At 44.1% G+C, this 20,640-nt stretch overlaps 1 protein-coding gene across 5 annotated transcripts; it reads right to left on the bottom strand.

Annotated features, from left to right (window-relative positions):
* Positions 1-18,001: 18,001 nt before the first annotated feature.
* LOC147631501 (polyamine-modulated factor 1-binding protein) lies at positions 18,002-20,307 on the bottom strand. Of its 5 annotated transcripts, none has more exons than XR_015267475.1 (5): positions 19,930-20,307; positions 19,156-19,207; positions 18,892-19,054; positions 18,529-18,791; positions 18,002-18,379 (listed from the first exon to the last, which is right to left on the bottom strand). XR_015267475.1 is itself a non-coding variant. In XM_086809111.1 (4 exons), exons 1-4 carry the CDS (start codon positions 20,198-20,200, stop codon positions 18,347-18,349), a joined length of 519 nt encoding a protein of 172 aa, XP_086665237.1. In that variant the 5' UTR covers positions 20,201-20,307; the 3' UTR covers positions 18,002-18,346. The 5 variants fall into 5 exon arrangements, 3 of the variants coding, with proteins under 3 accessions (XP_086665237.1, XP_086665238.1, XP_086665239.1); XR_015267476.1 differs by having other exon boundaries at positions 18,547-18,791; XM_086809111.1 differs by lacking the exon at positions 18,529-18,791.
* Between the last annotated feature and the right edge of the window lie 333 nt (positions 20,308-20,640).

The following is a 20,640-nucleotide window of genomic DNA, read 5'->3' as shown; positions in this document are numbered from 1 at the left end:
GGGTTCGAGCATATGGCATGGAGCACTTTACGTAGGTTTTCTACCCAATTGACCTGTACGCCTTGGTGGACATGGGCTAGGGTGGAAAGGTGGCACCGGTTAAACCTATCCAACCAGCGAGTCGTGAGGAGGAATGTCATGGCCCAGCACACATCACGAGTTTCAGGGCAAGTGATGTTTTGCCATTCAAATCCATCTTTAGTGTGGTAGGCCCTTGGAAAGCATCATGCACATAACACATGACATAGTTGTACCTGATATAAGCTTTCTCAACTCGTGGGAGGTGGAGTGCATCCCTAATGAGATCGAGGCTAAGATGTACTTTATGTAGACCGCCCTCATTATCTAGCACTTGCCTCGTGACTTGGTTAGTGTCATAGGTTTTAAGGAAATATAAGCAATTAAGGAGGTCGAGCCCTAGGGCTACAGTGTGGGCAAGCCATTGAGCCGTATTTTCTCCAGGTGGGTAACTATGGCAGGGTCTACTATGGCCCGATAACAAGGTTCTGTGTAGTAATAAAGCAACCTATGCTTGAACTTGTGGGTATTCTTCATGAAGCTATGGATGGTGTGACCATCAACCTATTTCATGAGTACCTCACCCAAGTGGGAAAGCTGAGTGGGATGGTTCCTGTACTCCTCAAAGTGGTAGCCAGCATGCCTCCTTTTCTTCTGTGGGGTATAAGCAATGACCTCATAGGCTGAGTCAAAATGCTCAAGGGGAACCATGAGAGATGTGGGTGAGCATGCAAGCAGGAAGTTGTGATGAAAATTGAGGTGGAAAACTGCAAGAATTCGGGTAGAGGGCAATAAGAAAAGTGAGTGAAATGAATGGGGGTGGACCCTTTTATAGATTTTCACGGAAGGTGCGCTCGTGGCTTCACACAGAGAAATGGGTATTCCTTTGTGGAGGAACGACTGTGGCTTCATAAAGGTACGGTCGTGGGTTTATGGAGGAACAGTCATGGCTTAGGAATAACAACTGTGGATGGACAAGTGAACAGCCATGGCTTTGTGGAGTCAAAGTGAACACCCGTGGCTTCATGAGGAAACAGTCATTGCTTTCTGAACGAACGAGCATGGCTCTAATGAATGAACGGGCATGGCTTTGATGAATAAACAATCATGTCTTTGCTGAATGAACAGCCATGTCCTTACTGAATGAATGGCCATGTCTCTGTGAAGTGAACGGTCGTGGCTTTCGAAAGTGACAGGCATTTGCTTGGACTTAGAGAGATTATTTTTTTAGCACCCTGTGAGAATAGGTTTTGTACCCTAAGACTACATGGACTAGCACCCCATTACGGTTTTTGTACTAACTCATTTCCCAATTGGCAATAGCGAGAAGGTGGCTCCAATTGGGTTTGGGCAAGGTTGGCAACTCATTCGTGAAGCTTTGGTGCTTCACAGGAGAGAGCAGCTATAGGATAAGAGGTTGAGCAGGGGTGCAGTGAGGGAGGTGGGTAAGGGCAAGTGGGGTAGCCAAGGTTGAGGGGATATCACTGGTGGAGACAGTGGGCAAGGGTTACATGGCCTTGGCTTCCAGAAATATCTTTGCTTTCCCTTTATCTTGGAGAGTGGTAATGATGGCAACAGCTGGGGCTTGCTTGAAATTGTTGCGGTGCAGGGAGCTTGAAAAGAGGGGGTGTATGTCATCGGCAGTCACGGTAACCAAATTTTCTAATCTCCCTTATAGAACTTTTGGGCAATGAGAAGAGGTTTAGGTACCCACCTGTAGGTAGTTGTAGGTTGAGGATGAGGTGGGTGGGGATGACCTTTTTACCGATGGTGAGGGTCTTTTCTAGAGGTTCCCACTATTTTTGTGGGCTTGTGGCTGCCTTATCAGAGGTCACCGTGAGAGTCGGCCTATATGACGAGGAAAAGGAGCATTTGGGTTCACCGAATCTTTGGGTTTTGCCAAGGTTTTAGGGGAGAGATTGGATCTTCGAGGAATCCATAGAGTTTTAACACAATAACCCCAGGCAATGAGGATCTTCTTGGGCACCCAACAGTGAGAATCAATGGGTTGGGTGCAACAAGGGTGAGTGGGTGCCTGCTGTTAGAAATTAGCAGTGTTAGTAGAGTTAACAATGTTAGTGGGCTCTATTGGCAAGGTTTGAGTTGCCTACTACGGAGCTTGGTGCAGACAAGTCTCTTGGAGTAGATGGGGTATGTTGGCAAAGGAGAAGCCTCTTTTTGGGTGGCATAGTTCTGTTGGTCAGGAAGCAAGGTGATTGTAGCTCGTGAAAGGGATTGGTCACCTTGTGGAGGGGAATTGTGTGGCTCGGGCTCTTCATGTGTCATAAGGACTGTAATTTGCCCTGAGGGCAGTTGTAGTGTTGTCTTCCTTGTGTCCCAATCAATCTGACACTGGTTGTGTCCCATCCATCCATGTCTCAGAAGGATCTCTTTGTGCATTGTTCTTTGCAGGCATGACATAGAACTTGCCTTCCAAGGGGTTATTCCCAATGGGAAACAGAATTGTAACAACACCTAAACATTGGACCGAATGCGAAGCAATAGTAGTAATAATGGCAGGGGTGTTTAATAAGGTTGGCCTCCCGACAGAGTTCCATGTGCCATAGGATATTAAATTGTGGTTAGCACTTGTATCAACAAGTGCTAGTTTTTGTGTGAAGCTTGTCGTCAGAGTGATCATTCCTAACTACAAGCACGCAAGTTTCAATTCCCATTCCTCTTCTTCAAGTTCAACTACTTGGGCCATGTTTACTATGATTTGTTTGCCCCTAAGCTTCTCTTGCTATTCCTTGGCTTCGCGTTGTGCCGTTTTTTTTCAACTCTTCGTGCTGCTGTTTTTTTCTTCTTCTTTAGGTGAATGGTCCTTAAGGTGTATTGCGTGAGTGGGCCATAGTAGCGTTTTATTTTTCTACCATTAAAATAACCGGCCATCTTAAGACTGCCGAGGGTTTCGATGCGCATTGTGCCTTGTGGGGTTATTTCAGTCACTAGGAAAGGTCCTAGTCTCTATATTTGAGTTTCTTTTTGTGATTTCAGTCACTAGGAAAGGTTCTAGTCCTCTATATTTGAGTTTCTTTTTGTGATTTCAGTCACTAGGAAAGGTTCTAGTCCTCTGTATTTGAGTTTCTTTTTGTGATTTTTAGTGCTGTAAAGGAGGACATGTCCCCCTCATTCATTTCCTTGTCCTTAAGCTAGTCACATCAAACCATTGCTTGCACCTTAGTTTTTCTATCAACATTCCATACACAGCTCTGAGATGTGTTTCACTAAGCTTTTCAAGTTCCCAGAGCTAGTCACTCGACATTCCTAGTGAGTTTTTCTTGTACAGCCACTCTCAAGCTTGGCCCCAAGAATTCCATAGGCATAACTGCTTCAGTGCCATAGGTTAAGCTGAAGGGTGTTCTGTTAATGGCCACTTTATATGCGGTGCGATAAGCCTAGAGCGCTGCTGGCAACTTTTGTTCCCAATCATTTTGGCTTGACTCTATAGTGTTGGTTAGGATAGTACATAGGGTCTTATTTGTGCTTTCACCTTGGCCATTAGCTTGGGGGTAGTAGGGAGAGGATTTTCGGTGTGTGACCAAGCATTCTTATAACAAGAATTGTATAACTTCATTAATGAAGTGTGTACCATTGTCACTCACTAGCTCTAGAGGGCACCCAAAGAGAGTGATTACACACTCATAAAGGAATTTTACCATGGACCTTGCTCGGCTTTTTTGGTGGCCCTAGCTTCGACCCATTTTGTGCAATAGTCCGTTACCGCTATGATGTACCATGCTAGGGTGTGTTGGGCAGCTGGACTAATGGGTCTCATAAAATTGATACCCCGCTTCTCAAATGGTTGTAAGGACACAACAAGATTTAGGGACATTTTGTCCTTATTGTGTGGAATTGCTACCCGTTTTGCATTCATTGCATCGTTTGATGTATTCAACAACGTCTCCAAACAAAGTGGCCACCACAATCATGCCAGTAGGATTTTTGAGCAGTGATATATGCCACAAAGTGTCCTCTTGTGATTCCAGAGTGGGCTTACTTCAAAAGAGAGACATATTCATCCTTTCCGCCACATCGCTTCATGGTCCCATTTTTTCCTTGCCTATAGAGGTTCCTTGTGATCAACTGGTAGGGGGGAAGCTTTTTGATGAGCATCTTGCTCAATCTTTGTTAATTGGTGCTTCAATGGGGGTAGGCCATTAGCTAGGAAGTGTGCAACTTCTTCTCCTCATTAAGGAATCAAACATAGCTGGAACAGAGGGGCATATGGTAGGTCATCATCAACACCCACCACTGGTGGCTCTCCATTAGGGATGCGCGACATACGGTTGGCCAATACATGTTGTGAGCCTTTTCATACCATAATAGTAAAGTCAAATTCTAGAAGAATTAGGAGCCATATGGCAATTCTTCTAGTGGTACAGGGTTTATTCACCAGGTAAAGAAGAGCCTAATGGTCGACAAAGAAAATGAACTTGGTCGTCGAAAGGTAATGGTGAAACTTTTAATAGTGTAGACCATGGCCAACCCTTCCCTTTTTGTAGTGGTATAGTTTCTTCCTACTTCATTTAATTGGTGATGACTGGCAAAGCTAACAAAGCAATCCCTAGTGTGTTCTCCGGGTTGAGCCAATACGCACCCAATTGCAAAGGCAAAGGCATCTATGTGGACATGGAATATGATCTCCTAATTAGGGGATCTCAAGATGGGAGCACTGCTAATGCCTTTTTTAGGGTATCATATGCTTGTTGGCACTCATTTGTCGATTCAAAAATCATTAGGAGTCCATAAAGAGGATGAGCAATGTCAACATACATGAAGATAACATACGTCAATATCCACGAAACGTATTAATATTTATAATGGCATCACCCATGATATCAATATAATTTGGCTTGCTCAAAGATAATCCAAGCGTCCCTAAATTATCTAAAGGGTAGAATAATATTTTTAAGAGGGCTTAAAATATATTCCCATAACATTCCCTCTTGCTTGAGTTTGCAATTGCCCTCAATTGCCCGATTTCTTGAAAAGAATGGAGGATCTCAAGGAAAGCACAAAAATATTTCTCAGGCACCCATCTTGCATCTTCACGAGGATGATTTTGGAAAGTTACTAAATATTTGCTATATTGATTTCCAATTCGAGTTGATGTAATCTAATGATCAATGATAGTGTCTGGAAGTAAAACCTCCACCTCACCTTTAATAAGAGGTGGTTCTTCATACTCTGGATGAGTGGGAAGTGATCCTTTGAAAGGTTTTAACAAACTAACATGAAATGAGTTATGAATTTTCCAATGAGAAGGTAATTTAATTTTATATGCAACATCATTAATTTGGTGAATCACCTTAAAAGGTCCATAAAATCTTGGGGCAAGCTTAACAGCTGGGAATTTTTCAACACTCTTAAGTCGACGCTTTTAAATTCTCAAAAGTACATTATCTCCAAGTTCAAAAGATATCGCTTTACGTTTACGGTTTGATTTCTAACATATTTTTCTTGAGCATGAGTAATAGAATGTTTTACATCATTTAGAATGCTACTAAAATTATAGTGAATTAATCAGTAACGTCAATTTTGTGGGAAAGTCTAATTGCCAAAATAGGAAAGGTTTTCTATACACAGTTTCGAAAGGTACTCAACCAGTAGCTGAATGAGGAGTATTATTGTAAGCAAACTGGAGAAGATGAATGCACTTATCCCATGAATTAGGTTGTTAGGTAACATAGGCTCTGAGTAGATCCAAGGTAGTACTATTAGTAATCTCAATTTGTCCATTCGTTTTCAGGTGGAAAGCTGTGGTGGAAATATCTACTTTAGTGGCTAAGTGAGAGAAAAGAGTGATCCAAAAGTTACTACAATATCTTGAGTCTCTGTCAGAAACAATGACTTTTGGCAATCCGTGATGTACAAAGATTTATTTTTGATAAACATATTCACGGCTTGCTAATAAGAGGTCAAAGTTTTCTTACAAGGTTAGAAATATGCTTGCTTGCTCAAGCAGTCAACTATCATCCAAATCATATCATTATGACTGCGATCTAATGGATCGCGCCAGTTGAGGGGGTTCAACGGTGGATCCACCTCCTCCTGCTCTTAGGGTGGGGAGATTTCCCCTTTCTCCAAGGGAAGGGATGTTGAGTGGCAGTTGTGAAGACGAAGGTGGAGAGGTGGCTGATGATGAGGCAAGGGTGGTGAGGGTTGCAGTAAATAAAGGGGGTGGCCTTGTCGATGTCGAGGGTAACTCTTGTAGGGTATGGGAAGACCTAAGTGGAGATTCAGAGTGGTAGGTGAGGGAGGAGTTGGTGATGGAGGGGGAGTGGGGAGCTGAGGGGCTGTAGTGGGCTATGAAGGGAAGAGCGGAAGTGTGGTGGTGTGGTGGGGGGGTTGGGTGCTCGTGCTGGGGTGAGATGGGTTGGGAGGAGGGGGTTGATGCGGGGGAGATGGGGTGGGGGATTCTTATGGGGGTGGGTGCTCGGGGGCTCCTCCATCGCTGTCATCATTGTCATTGTCGTCTTCCTCGAAGAAGGAGGTGTTGTCGGGTCTGTTAGAGTGGAATAAGATTTTGGCTTTGGCAGCTTCTTGGGGGGTGAACTCCATCGGGAAGGCCATGTGGGAGTTGTTGAACTGCATGATCTTCATGGCCCGTATTACCTCCATTTGAAAATGGCACTGCTGGTGAAGGATGAGGAGACCCTCAACTGTAAATGGCGGGAGCTCGTAGCGGTGTAGGGATTTGTATGATGCATATAAATTATCCCATCCGGTGCAGTGGAGATATCGGAGGGCATCGCCTATTCGGAGGGAGGAGTATGGGTAAGGGCATACCCCATTTGGGACTGCGAGGTCGATTGGGTCAATTTTGTTGGGTTGGCTGCCCAAAGCGGAGGAGATGTGCCTAGTTCATGAGATTGGCTTGGAGGGGATGGGTAGGGAGTTCAAAAAAGATGGTGGGGTGTGTGAAAGAAAAAGGTGGCCAAGAGGGAGATGTTGATGTGCAGGGGAGATGCGGGTGGGTTCCCGGGGCTCCTTCGCCATTGTCGTCTTCGTCGGACGAGGTGTTGTCAGGGCTATTGGAGTGGAAGAAGGTTTTGGCTTTGGCAGCTTCTTGGGGGGTGAACTCCATGGGGAAGCCCACATGGGAGTTATTGAACTGCATGATCCCCAAGGTCTGTATTACCTCATTTGAAGATGGCACCATAGGTACAGGATGAGAAGACCCTCAGCTGTATATGGCAAGAGCTCATAGAGCGATGTAGGGATTTGTATGCCGCATATATCCCATCCAGTGTGGTAGAGGTATAGGAGGGCGTTGGTTGTTTGGGGGGAGGAGTATGGGTAAGGGCATTGCCCATCTGGGACTATGAGGTCTATTGGGTTCATGAGATTAGCTTGGAGGGGATGGGTAGGGAGTTCAAAAAAGATGGTGGGGTGTGTGAAAGAAAGTTGTCCTTGAAAGAAAAAGGTTTCTAGGAGGGAGATGCTGTGAAGGGTTAGTTTGGTGCGTATATAGGAGAAGGTGGCTTGTGAGAGGGGTTCCTTGATGAAAATACATGCTGTAGTAAATTCAGGTGAATGGTTCGAAAGTGAAGCTCAAGGAGTTGGGTTGGGTTATGGGGAGGGATGGTAAGGACGGGGAGCTCAGTGGTGGCGGTGTCTAGCGAGTTTCGAGCTTGCTAGGGACATGGCCAGTTAGGGTGTGGGGGTTGGGCAACCCAAGATTCCATGGCTTCGAGTTGAGAGGTTTTGTTGTGGAGGGCTTCCTCTGCGACTTCGCGGTATTGTTGGAAGGCAAGGTTGGTGGTTGTGAGGGTCACTTCACCTTTGGCCGCTCTTTGTGTCGGAGGTCCTGTGCTTCGGCTTGGGAAAGGGAAAGGGCATGCCGAGCGTGTAGTGCCCGTTGTTTTGCTTCTTGTGCCACATAGAGCTTTCATTGAAGCGTTGAGAGCAAGGAGAGGGTGTTGGCCATGGTTTGCTCTTGATCCTTCAGTGCCCGTTGGAGGTTGATGTTGGCGAATGGTGGCATCGTAAAGAGCTTCCTGACTCTGTTGCTCTTAGGCCTTCGCAAGCAACATCTGTTACTGCACCACGATCGTTAGTTCCTGCTACCTGTACATGCAATCTGTCATTTGGCTAATAAGCTCTCTGGCCAAGTGAGAAGCCTTGGGTGAAGTCTGGCAATTCCCCATGCAATAAATGGATGATGCCTATCAAGTAAGCGTCATGTGAGCAGAAACTACCTTTTCGTGCCCAACAGAGGGATTCCAATGTGTTGCGTTGGGAGGAGGCAGGGGGAGATGGGCTAACTTCTGAGAAGTGAGTAGGGAATGGAGAGGATTCTGGGGGTGGTGGTGGTTCATACAAGTTTTGGTCAAAAAATGCTTTGTGTTGCGTCTCCTCCTCAACAGCCTTGCGGTGGGATTCAATGGCTTATGCCTTGATGTCCAGGCCAAGACCAAAGTGGGGGGGAACATGCTGTTGTGGTTGAGGCTTGGGGTGATGGTGCTTGGGGGGTGGAGAGGAGCGAGAGGAGTGAGAGGAGGGAGAGGGAGGGAGAGAGGTTGGAACTAAACTTGGACCCTCCAACTGGATGGCTTTGGGGAGTTCTTCCCACCCTGCGCGGCATGATATAGCACCTTTGTGAGCAAGGATGCGGTCGTGAGCTTTCCTTGTGGGTTTGCACATATGGAGTGCAGCTCCTTATATGTAGGTATTCCGCCCAATTTTAATAGGTGTGCCTTGGTTGACCCTAGCAAGAGTAGACAGGCTGCACCGACTAAAACAATATGTCCATCTGGTGGTGAGAAGAAAGGACAGGGCCTTGGCTAGCATGACAAGCTCCTCCTTGGTGATGTTGGACCACTCCACCCCATCCTTAGTGGTGGTGCCTTGATAAGTGCTACGAGCAAGACGGGGTGGCGTTAGCTGGTCTATCCTTGCTCGGGAGGTGCAGGGCTTCGCGAACCACATCGAGACTGAGATGGATGGTATAGGCTTGGCTTGTAGCATCCATCACCTATCCAATGGCAGCATTGGTGTCATGTCTCGGTAAAATAGAGGTGGTTGAACAAATCTGGGCCCCATGGTTCTAGACCGCCGAGTCCATGCTCTAGGTGGTGGGTGACAATGGTTGGGTCTACGAGATAGCTCTATAACAAGGCCTTCTATAATATAGGAGCTTGTGCTCAACCTTATGATTATTTTTCATAAGGTGGGTCCACTGACCTAACACATCAAGGTCTCCCCGAGATGGGATAGTGTGTGGGGTGCTTGGCATATTCTTCAAAGCGGCCCCCAGTTGGATGCTTATTCTTTTGTGGGGTATGAGTGAGGACTTTGAGAGAGGAGTTTGAATGCTCGGCCATTGTGTGAAGGATAGGATGCAGGAAGGTGCGGGCTCAAGAAAAAAATTGGCAAGCGTTTGGCTAGGGAGAGAGAAAAGAGTGAGGAAAATGAAGTGGTGGGCCCCTTTTTATAGTTTTGCAGGAGGCGTAGAGAGAATGGTGCATGCATGGAAACCAGAAAGATACGGGTGTATCTTCAACAAAGTACGGGCATGGCTTGAAGTTGGTACGGCCATGGCATAATGGATGGAACGTGTGTGTCTTCAGGTGGTGAGAATGGTACAAGCGTGTCTTCTCTAGGGTATGGTCGTGGGCTGATATCAAGTTGGTATGGATGTGGCTTAACAAGGGTATGGCCGTGGCTTCACGTGTACAACCGTGTCTTAACAAGGGTATGGACATGTCTTAACAAGGGAACGACCATGTCTTTCGACAGAGAGAATGAGTTTTTTTGGCACCTTGCAAACAGGTTTTGTACCCCTGGGCTATGTAGCTAGCACCACCCCATCGTGGGTTTTATACTGTACCCAATTTGCCAAAGTGAGAAGATGGCTCCAATTTGGTGGTCGCATGGTTGGTATATTCTTTGGAAGATTAGAGGCTTCCAAGGAGAGAGCAACTGAGGGTAGAGAGGTCACGGGTTGAGTGGGAGTACACCAAGGTAGCCAGATAATGAGTGGTGGGGGAGTAGCCAAAGTTGAGGGTATATTACAATTAGGGACCATGGGTTGCAGTTGGAGGGGCAAGGGTGCTTCGTGAAGTTTTTGTTTCTCTTTTTCCCATGCAGTAGTAGTGGATAAGGCCACTTTGGGCTTCCATTGGAATGTTGGTAATAACTGCGAGATGACAAGGGTAGGAAGGGGATACCTTGGTGATTTTGGGATCCAAATTTGGTGATTGCCTTGATAGCAACTCTAAGCTTGAAGCAGAGGCTTAGAGATGTCGTTGGGAAAGGCTTAGGCTATGGGGTGAGGATGGTTTGGCATTGGGGAGCATTTGGGCCGGCGATTGTCCTGTACCTTGTGGGCTTGGGGTTGTCAAATGGGTTTTCTTTGAGAGGGACAAGGAGTTGGTTTTGCTGATACGTGAGTGTGGGAAGTGGATCGGAGGGCAATCCAAAGAGTAGTGGAACCTTCATAATACCCTTAAGCCGTGAGAGAAGCTTCTTAGGTATCCACGGGCGAGAGTGGGTGTTAGGGCTTTCTTATGTAATTCTTAGACCTTAGTCAAAGGGCTTGGTGGTTAGTTACGCGTGGATGTACCTTTTGGGATCTGAACCGAGTGGTTATTCCCTGACAGTTGCATTTAGGGAATGGCGATGATTCTGATCGCTAATGAATGAAAGAGAAGTTCTGCTATGTCTTTGCTCAGCATTTATCATGTCTTTCTTGATGTTTGTGCAATCATTATGCTGTTGTGATAAATCAGAGTCTGTGCTCTGAATGGTGTTGAGTGAGTATTGTTTGTTAATGTCTTGTACAGAACCTTTTAGAGGCCATGTATACACTAGCAATCTTGCGAGTTCGAATGCCCTGAGTTCTGGGAGGATATGACATATTCAGAGGACCACTAGTCTTGGATGTCTGAAGATAATTCGGGGAATTCAAGATGATATTATACAAGGTTAAGGGCCAGAGATGCTGATGCTGCTTTAGCAGGAATGATGACGAAGAAGGTGATGATTATGACTCAGATTATGAAGTTCCTCCATGGACAAGTGGATCTTTGGAAACTATTTTGGAAGAAGATGTAGAGGAGGAAACATTGGATCAAGAAGCAGAGGATATTGATGATGAGGAAGAAGTACATGATCAGTTTGTGGATGCTGTTCTAGGAGAAGGGATTTCGACAGGTTCGGTACAATGTGAATCTGATTCGGGCATTCCAATTTTAAATAGGGATTCAAATGTTAATGCAAAAGCAAGAAGTGTTGGGGATGCTCAAAATCCACCAGTATTCTCAAGCACTTTCAGGACATTTCTTGGAGGAACCTTGTTGAACAGAGCTATCAGGGGAAGTAGTAGGAGAAGGTTGCAGTTTCAACCATTACCAGTCTTAGCAAGGAGGCCAATTAGAGGGGCAGCAATGAATCCTCAAAATCCACCAGCACAGAACCCAAAGGTGAGATCAACAAAGTTCAGGGGAAAACCCAAGCAGGACCCTGACTGCCATGTAGCCCAATTCCAAACAAGGTGGGAGGCTAGTGGCTATGACACACTTTATGGGGGAGAGGTGAAGAAGAGGCAGTTTGCTGCTACCCTAGAAGGCTCAGCAATGTATTGGTTTAGCCAGTATGGTTTGGGACATTTTGAAAACTTTGATGCTTTGAGAGATAGTTTTCTTGCCAAGTTCAGAAGGGAGAAAACAGCCAATGATATCATAAATAAAATTAAAGATCTTCAACAAAAAGAAATGCTAGTAGAGGACTATGCTCAAAAGTTCAGGGTTCTCTTTAGAAGATTGGAAGGAGAAGATAGGCTTTCCAATGAAATGCTAGCTTCCTATTTCCTGAATGGATTAAGGAAGACAATCAGATTAGCAGTGGCTAATGTAGACATTGTTGCAGGTTTTGATGCTTTGGTGCAAGCAGCAGTAAGAGTGGAAAAGAGGTTGGGTGTTACCAAGAAGAAGAAAAAGAAAAAGAGGTCTGATTCAGACCTGGACTCTGACTCTGATAAAGACACAGACTCAGAGAGCTCTGATGATGATTCAGAATATAATAGTGACTCAGATTCAGATGATGAATCAACTAGCCAGAAAAGGAAAAAGAAGAAAAAATCTTCTAAGTCCAAAGATAAGGGCAAAAAAAAGAAGAAAGGATTAGATGATGAACAACTCTTAAAGAGGCTTAAAGCATTGAAGTATGCCTCAGCATTAACAAATGACAGACCAGTGTGTCAGATATGCTCAAAGGAAGGACATTTAGCAACCAATTGCTGGTATAACCCAAATTTCAGAGGAAGAGTTCCCCTCGGTGTACAAAGGTCAAAGCAGCAGCAGGAAGAAACTTCATCTAATCAAGTCTTCCCTACTCAAGCTAGAGGACCAAATAGACAGTTCAGATCACAACCTAGACAAACATGGAAATCAGATTTTAGAGGAGAATTGAAGTGCACTTATTGTGACAAAGAGGGCCATAGACAGGGCTCAGCTTGTGAGTTATGGTGCAAGCATAGGACAGAGAGGGGTATCCCAATTGTAAGGTACCCTGTAGCATATCAAAATCAGAGAGGAAAGATGCAACAAAACCAACAAATAACACAGTTAAATGCAGTGATAGTGACAAGTTGGACAAGAAGAAACCAGCTTTGGAAGAACTATTGTCAGAACAAATAGAAGAGGTTTGTGAAGAACAAGGACATGACAAAGGAGGAGGAAATTTCTATGGTTGACTCACTCTATGAAGCTCTGTTACATTCAGAAATTCAGATTTCTCTTGACCAATTGCTGACATTAGTACCAGGGTTCAGAGATTTGCTGTTTCAAAGAATTCTTCAGAGAAAAGGTGTTGATTCACCTCAAAGTAATTTTTCAATGAGCAATATTGTTCAGGTGGAAGATGTTGATTGATTTCAAAGTTCCTGCCATATCGGTCAAATATCAGGGCCAGTCCATACATGGAGTTCTTTTGGATGGTGGATCAGGAGTTAACATACTTCCTGAGTTAGTTTATATTCAATTTGGGAGCCAAGAGTTGCATCCAGCTCCTTTTCAGGTTAAAATGGCTGACCAGAGGAGATTACAACCTTTAGGTTTGTTAAAAAACCAGGAGATCTTCATTGTAGGATTGAAGTTTAAGGTCAACTTTGTAGTACTCAGGATGATGCAATCAGGGAACTTGGCCTACCCAATGCTCCTTGGAAGACCCTGGTTCAGGCAGGCTAAGTTAAAGCAAGAATAGGGAGCTAATATGGTGATCTTGAAACAGGGGAACCAGAAACAGACTTTACCCATGACATCTACTATAGTCAAAGGAGCAAAGAGCTTTTTGGGAACAAGGCATACACCTGGCAGACGAAGTAGAAGATGATGAGGAAGAGGAATATTTGAAGGCCAATCCAGCAAATGTCCCAGTGTTTGATATAAATGTGATGACTATTTTGGGGGATTATGAGGATTGTTTTGCTGTAGCTGCAGAAGGGGAGACAGACCAGCGATTACAGGATATTCAAACAGGGACTGAGATGACTAAGGAACAGTTTAGAGCTCTACAGGAATCAGAGCTGTCACAGTCAGAGGAGATGCAGAATGGTCTATCAACTAATCAGGCTATTACAATAGCAGAGCAAAGATATGAAAACAGTATGAAGAAATCAGCTAGAGTTATGGAGGATGATCTGAATGAATGGAATTTGGGAACAGAGAATGACCCTAAAGTTGTCAAAGTTAGTGTTCATGTGGAAGGAGAATTCAAAGACAATCTTCTGAAATTATTAATGGAATACAAGGACATTTTTGCATGGGAATATTCAGATATGAAGGGGATTGATCCTGCATTTTATTCCCATAGGAGTAAATTTGAAGCAAGATGCTAAGCATGTTATCCAACAGAGGTATAGAATGAATCCTAACTATGCAAAATAGGTTAAAGATGAAATTGATAAGCTGCTCAAGGTGGGATTCATTAAGCTTGTACATGAAGCAACATGGCTATCTCCAATTGTAGTAGTTCCCAAGAAAAATGGAAGAATCAGAGTTTGTGTGGATTATAGAAAGCTCAATGCAGCCACCATCACAGATCCTTTTCCATTACCTTTTGCAGATACTCTGCTAGATTCATGCAGGGCATCAAATGTATAGTTTTCTGGATGGGTTCTCAGGATATAATCAAATCAGGATGCACCCTAATGATGAACACAAAACAGCCTTCATTACAGAGTGGGGAGCATTTATGTTCACAGTAATGAGCTTTGGATTAAAAAATGGACCACTAGCTTTCTCAGAGGTGGCAAGCAGAGTGTTTGAGCCCTATTTGTCTTCTTTTATGAGGGTATTTATGGATGATTTCAGTGTGTTTGGATCCAAAGAGATGCATTTGGAGCACTTGAGGAAAGGTTTTGAGAGATGCAAGAAGTATGGTGGTGTGGATATGAGAGGCAACTGGGTGTTCAGAGTGGGAAGATGCCTCTTTTTAAGTGGCGTGGATCGGTGTTGGTCAAAGGACGGAATAAAAGTGGGGAGGTTAGGAGGGGGTTATCATCTTGGAATGAGTGATCGGAGGGCACGGATTCTTCTTCAGTCACATTAGAACTGTAACCTGGCCGGGGCCAGTTGTAGGGTGGCCGTCCTTGCATCCCAGTTGATGTTGAAACGGTTGTGTCCCATCCATCCTCGTTCGAGAAGAATTTCCTCATGCATAGTTCCTGTAGGCATCACATAAAACTTCCCTTCCAAGGGATTATTTCCAATGTGGAATAAGGTTGCGATTGTGCCTAAACATTGAACTACTTGAAGGCCACTATTGTGACCGTTGGCAGGGGTTTCAATGGGGTCCTCCCGAGGGTTCCATGTGTCATAGGACATTAAGCTGTGATTAGCCCTTGTATCTACAAGAGTAAATTTTTGGGTAAGGCTTGTTGGGGTGGTCATTCCTAACTAGAACCAACAAGCATGTTTCACCTCCTAGTCTTCTTTCTCAAGGTCTACTACTTGGGCCATGTTGACCACAATGTTTTTCCCTCAAAGTTTGGCTTGGCATTCTTTGGCCTTTTGTTGGGCAGTTTCTTTCATCTCTTCGTGCTGTGTTTTTCATTATTATTTTTGTCATGGATGGCCTTTAGTGTGGACTCGGTGAGTGGGTCATAGTAGCGTTTTAATTTGCTACTATTGAAATATCATGCCATCTCGATGCTGTCGACTATTTCGATGCACATTGCGCCTTGTGGGGTTATCTTAGTGACTAGGAAAGGTCATAAGCCTATGAGCTTGAGTTTCTTTTTGTGTTTTTTTGTGCTAAAGAGGAGGACCATTTCGCCCTCGTTCATTTGTTTGTCCTTGAGTTGGTCATCAAACCACTGTTTACGCCTTAGTTTTTTGACAATCATACTGTAGACAATGAGGAGGCATGTTTTATCAAACTTTTTGAGCTCAAACATGTGACAGCCACCAAGGACATTGCCTATGAGTTTTCCTTTACTGCTCTACAATTTGCAAGCTCGAGACTAAGAACTCCATATAGGCATGACTGCTTTAGTACCATAGGTTAAATTGAAGGGTCTTGCATTAGTGGTAGCCCTGTAGGATGTTCAATAGGCCCAAAGTGTTGCAGGCAATTTTTGTTCCCGAATGATTTCGGCTGGCCTTGACTGTTTTGGTTAAAATGGCACAAAGGACTCTATTTGTGCTTTATGCTTGGCCATTGGCTTAGGGATAGTAAGGGGAGGATTTTCTGTGAGTGACTAGGAATTCTTGTAAGAGGAATTGTATTATCTCATTCATGAAGTGTCCCAAAAAGGTTATGCTCTTGTACAGCAAAGACTAACAATCCCTACGACTTCACTAATTCCCAAAACATAGCATTTTTCTTTTTATCTTTAATCCCTTTCACGTTCCACGTGCACCCCGTAAACTCTGTAGTATTCTTCATGCTAAGGCAGTTTTCGGGACCATCTCCACTTCCTCCTCATCCCTCTGGCTATTCTGAACAAAACACGAACCTTACCTTGTTTCACTCAATAACAGCCCGGTATTTTGTTCTGCCATCATAGGATTATCTCTTTCAATCAATGGACTGAAAGGGTTAGAAAAAATGATAGAGCTCTGATTCTCTCCGTTCCCATTCCTTTTACTCTCGGAACCCTGATTAAGCTGGGCCTTCCTAGCCTCAGCCTTAGTTTGTCTAACATTAGGTTTGCCTTCCACCGTGTTTTTCCCAGTTTCCAACATTGCTTCCTTCCCTTTTTCCTCCTCCTTCTGAGATTGGGGAAGTACTTTCTCTTTGTCACTTCCTCCCCCCGAATAACCTCTTTTGCCTCATCCCTTGTAGATTCTAAATCAGGGGAGTCTTTAGCAATATGCCCAAAGGCCCCACATCGGAAGCATGCACCAGGAAGGCTCCAAACTTGAGGCCTAATTCAAGCTTACCTAATTGACCTAAATCCACTTCCATAGATTTTGGGGTTTCAATGCCTGGATTCCAAGTGATGCACACACTATTGCCCTACCTCCCTCGTACCTCATCACCAGGAACATATAACACAGAACCTAGGGATTGGGCTATGTCACGCAACACATGCCTAAGCCAAGGAGGAAGCCCTATCACTTCTACCCAAACAGGGCATGCATTCTGTAGACTTTTATTGACATCAAACAAAGGATCAAAAGGAAAGACATGCACCAACCGTTGCCCAAAAAGTAAAGGCCCCTTAGCAAACAACTTAGAGACAGATTGACCTTTAATAAACAACACATTGAAAAAGTCTTTCCCCAAGTAAAAGATCTTAGAAACAGCACAGTCATGCAGAATGCTTTCCTGGAGCCATTCACCTAGTTCACCCTTCGAAGGAGGCTTGGCAGAAAAGAAATACACTACACATCGAAAACAACCCTATTTGGCTTCTAATAAAATCTTGACTAAGCTTCAAACATACCTTGTTTTTCACCTGATTACAGAGTCTCTCATTCAGCCAGTCCTGCACACATTTTTTCTTTGAGTACTTAGCCTCGATGTCCTCACATCTACGCTTCATCTCTTCCTCTGCCTCCGGATCCTAGTCCCTCCATCTACTCACCCCCTCATCCTCACGTTGAAGCCATCCGCTAGAGGCCCCCGCCATGCAAGGCCCGAGTAGTCAACCACCCGTCAACGTACAAGGGGCATGCAACCACACGAGCGGATTGAAGACTCCACTAACCCACTATTCTCTCGCATGCGCGACACATAGCTCTCAAATCGGATCACCCTCCCCCAAACTTTCTCACAATAGATCTCCACAATTCGTTCTTATTGTTATTATAAAAAAATATAGTCGTCTTCGTAAATATAGATTACTTAACAAAAGACCTATCATACGATTATGTGATTCATAAATTTGGTACAGTATATTTTAAGCCACAACACAACAAGCTAGATCCCCACTTGTTTTTTTTAAAAGCACCTATAGCTTTGTGAGAAGCGGCATGCCAATAATATAAAAGCTAGATAGATAGGTCTACACTCAATTAGAAGCTGTCTATGGTAAGCCATGCAAGGTGTTACATGGCGAAGTTTAATAGCTCCTATTGAAACGCGAACACGTCCCAAACACTGCCTTGAACCCTTTGTCGGCAGCTCTTCAGATCTCTGTGAGTCAAAATTTGACAGAATAGATAAGCAAGAGTACCCCAAACGGCACGAGAGAGCAGCCCTGAAGCAGGACAAAAGAACAGCCTCCAAGCTCTATCGATTAATGAAACTGTGAATTGATGGGCTGTAACCTTGAGCGCAGCCTCAAGAGATTTTAATGAGAATTCATGTCACTATTTCTCGTTTCAATATCCGCTGTAATCACTTAAGAGATCCTTATGGGTTACATTGATCCGTTGGTCTATTAAAGAAATTTGTGCAGACAAAAATGCCATTAGATCCTCAACATTGTTCTAACACAAGAGAATAGGATTTTCGGCTGAGAATAGGATTGTCGGCTGTGGTACATTAATTAATCGAATGGAATGTATGGGGTACAATCGGTATGGTACTATGATGTAAGGCAGTCGTTGCTTTTTCAAAAGAGAAATTTTCTCCACATTCATATTTACATTACAGAGGCCTCAGTTTCAGAATTTAATCAGAAGTTTATAGAAAATAGACAAAAGTTCGTCCAAAACCGGTGACACAAATTGCATGAACCGCAAGCCCTTTTGTCAAATTTTTGAGCCAAAGTCATTTTTAGCATGATCTGCAGCCCTGTACAAGTCTTTCCTCACGCATTTCATGTAAGAGGTAGTTGTTAATATATATTGTAACCAGACTCCAGATTCTTATTCAGAAACTATCGAGCATATGATAGACATCATCTGTCCAGAACCATAAAAGGTTGAGCTTAGGTGCTTGTTTCATCTCTCAAACCAGATCCCTGAAAACAGCAAAATTTTGATACCTGTGGTTAAGAACATGTAGCTTAAGAAAGTGAATAAAACAGCAAACAGCTTTCTAGATTTGGTTGTGTTTTGTTTTGACTATCGTAGTGACTACATTTCTCCCTGTGCAGGCAAGAATTCTTACGATGGCAAGAAAGGCAACCTTTCTTATGCAGTAGGGCCATGTTTGCAAAGTGCAGTAACAAAAAGTAAACACAAACATCACCATCTTGGACATCATCATCATCATCTCCATGGCAACAAAAATGAGCACAAACATCACCATCGTCGACATTGCCATCACCATCCATCCCCACCGTGTTAAGTAAACACAAACATCACCAACACCATTATTACCAACCATCACATAGCAAGGAGCAAAGAAGCCAACTTTGTTTCTTAAATCACCTGAAAAGAACGATGAGGCAAGAAGCCAAACCTTGATCTCCGAAAAAAGCTGCATAAATCCTGTATTTTGTGAAACAAAGCTTTGGTGTGAGTTTCTTACAAGTGGAAAGAGGGCTGTGAGATTGAGCATCTCCAACACACTGCTTGCTGCCTGCTGGAACCTCTCCCTTGCCTGCTCTAGCCTGGCTCTTCGATCCATCGCCATTTCCCGCCTCTGGTTTATCTGCTCTTTTAAGTCCACGGCGCTGCCATCTATCGCACTGCTGGCTCCCAATTTCATATTAGCAATATTGCCCAGCTAGTTGAATAATTTCAACTTTGACATCGATTCTAGCTACCTGATTCTAAAGAGAACGGAGCTTACTTAATCATTGGCAGGAAATCCTCCATGGCTGCTTCTGTTTGCTTCATAATGTCTGAAACAAAGCAAGACAGCACCGAATCAATGCTTGTCTCAGTCCATCACTTGTCCTTAATGTGTGTGAATATCATGCAACGGTGTAGTACATCAGAAACGGTTGAGAACTTGAGCCTTGTCCCAGTGCGACTTTTCAGAGGCCACAGTGAAATCAATTATTTTGAACAACAAACTATAGAAGATTACTCCTTTGATTTTGCACTTGAGTTTCATGCCATTATATTTTTAAAAGACCTGGCTTCTGCAAACCCTTGGCCTTGCGAAAAGCTGCTTTGGAAAGGCTTTTCTGCGGGAGGGTGCTAGACACTCATTTATGTGCTCTATTGCGGAATGCAACGTGAAGCTTTGCGAGAGATTGAAAAGAAATTCATGGAAATATGGCATAGCTACGTAACTAATGCAAAAGAGGAGGAAAACCTTGCAAAACGGAAAGCGCAAGTATAAGTTCAGATGGCTAGATCTGATGAAATGGCAAAATCTTTCGATTTTAACCTCAAACTGTCGACAATATTTCGAGCTAAAATCGTCCAAAAGAGTTCATTGCGAGGTAATCGTCGGAAACCGGACGTATTAAGTAAGGATTAAGTAGAATCATCACTGGATTTCGTCGTCCAGCGGGAGGCATTGCAAAACAAGGCACAGATGCAGCTTGCAGACAGATTTTTGACGGAAGAGGCGAAACGGACGAAAAAAGAATGAAATTTCGGGGAAGGACCTTACCGGAGATGTGTTCGGTGAGCTTGGCACAGACGGATTCTGTGTCGAGGGAAGCGGCAGAGCCTGCAGCGCCGCTGGTGGCCTGTTGTTGCAGAGCGAGGTCCCCTTCTTCTTCTTCTTCGGCATCATCGTCATCTCCTCGTCCGACGGCAGCACTCCACTCTCTACGTGTTTCCTTCGTCATGGACATGGCTGCTGCCGCAAAGCTGATGCGAGATCTTGCAGGCTGCTTCTGCAGTTGTTGCTTCTGTGTGGTGTTGTTGCTCTCGCTCATCTGGTCCAAGCTCCAGGCCTCAAATTTGAACCTTCGGGCGGGTGATCTTCGTCCGCCTTCTTCTTTTTGTCCATAGGACCTGTTTTTTTTTTCCCTCCTAATGTGAGAGTGGGTACTAAATGGAGCCTAAGAGGCAACACGAATTGAGTCACTCAAACATAATCTTGCAGTAAACACACAATCGAAGGTGTTCAATAATAATTATTTATATTAATTGAAGCTGTTCAAAAGCTTGTCATATAACCAAGTCAAGATTACAATTTACTACTCTTTCTCCACCTCATTCAAAATTTTACACAAGAATCTAAGGTCTTATTGTCAAGCTCACTACCCACAACCATAGCTCTACTCTTCCTTTGGATTAGTAGTAATCACTTCTGTGGAGAGAAATTTATTACCCCACTAGGAGTGGATAACGAGGATAAATGTTTTTCATTAAT

The sequence above is a fragment of the Cibotium barometz genome, chromosome 15 (assembly GCF_041138505.1).
Source record: "Cibotium barometz isolate CiBa-2024 chromosome 15, ASM4113850v1, whole genome shotgun sequence".
In the NCBI taxonomy this organism is placed as follows: domain Eukaryota; kingdom Viridiplantae; phylum Streptophyta; class Polypodiopsida; order Cyatheales; family Cibotiaceae; genus Cibotium; species Cibotium barometz.
Note: the sequence above shows the minus strand (reverse complement) of the source record. Positions and strands in the feature narration are given on the sequence as shown.

Coding starts and splice junctions, on each gene's coding strand:
- LOC147631501 (XM_086809111.1), bottom strand. CDS start 20,200: ATGAGCGAGAGCAACAACACCACACAGAAGCAACAACTGCAGAAGCAG. Junction 19,055..19,155: donor GATTTCCTGCCAATGATTAA/GTAAGCTCCGTT, acceptor ATTGGGAGCCAG/CAGTGCGATAGATGGCAGCG. Junction 18,380..18,891: donor TCACAGCCCTCTTTCCACTT/GTAAGAAACTCA, acceptor TGCTGTTTTCAG/GGATCTGGTTTGAGAGATGA.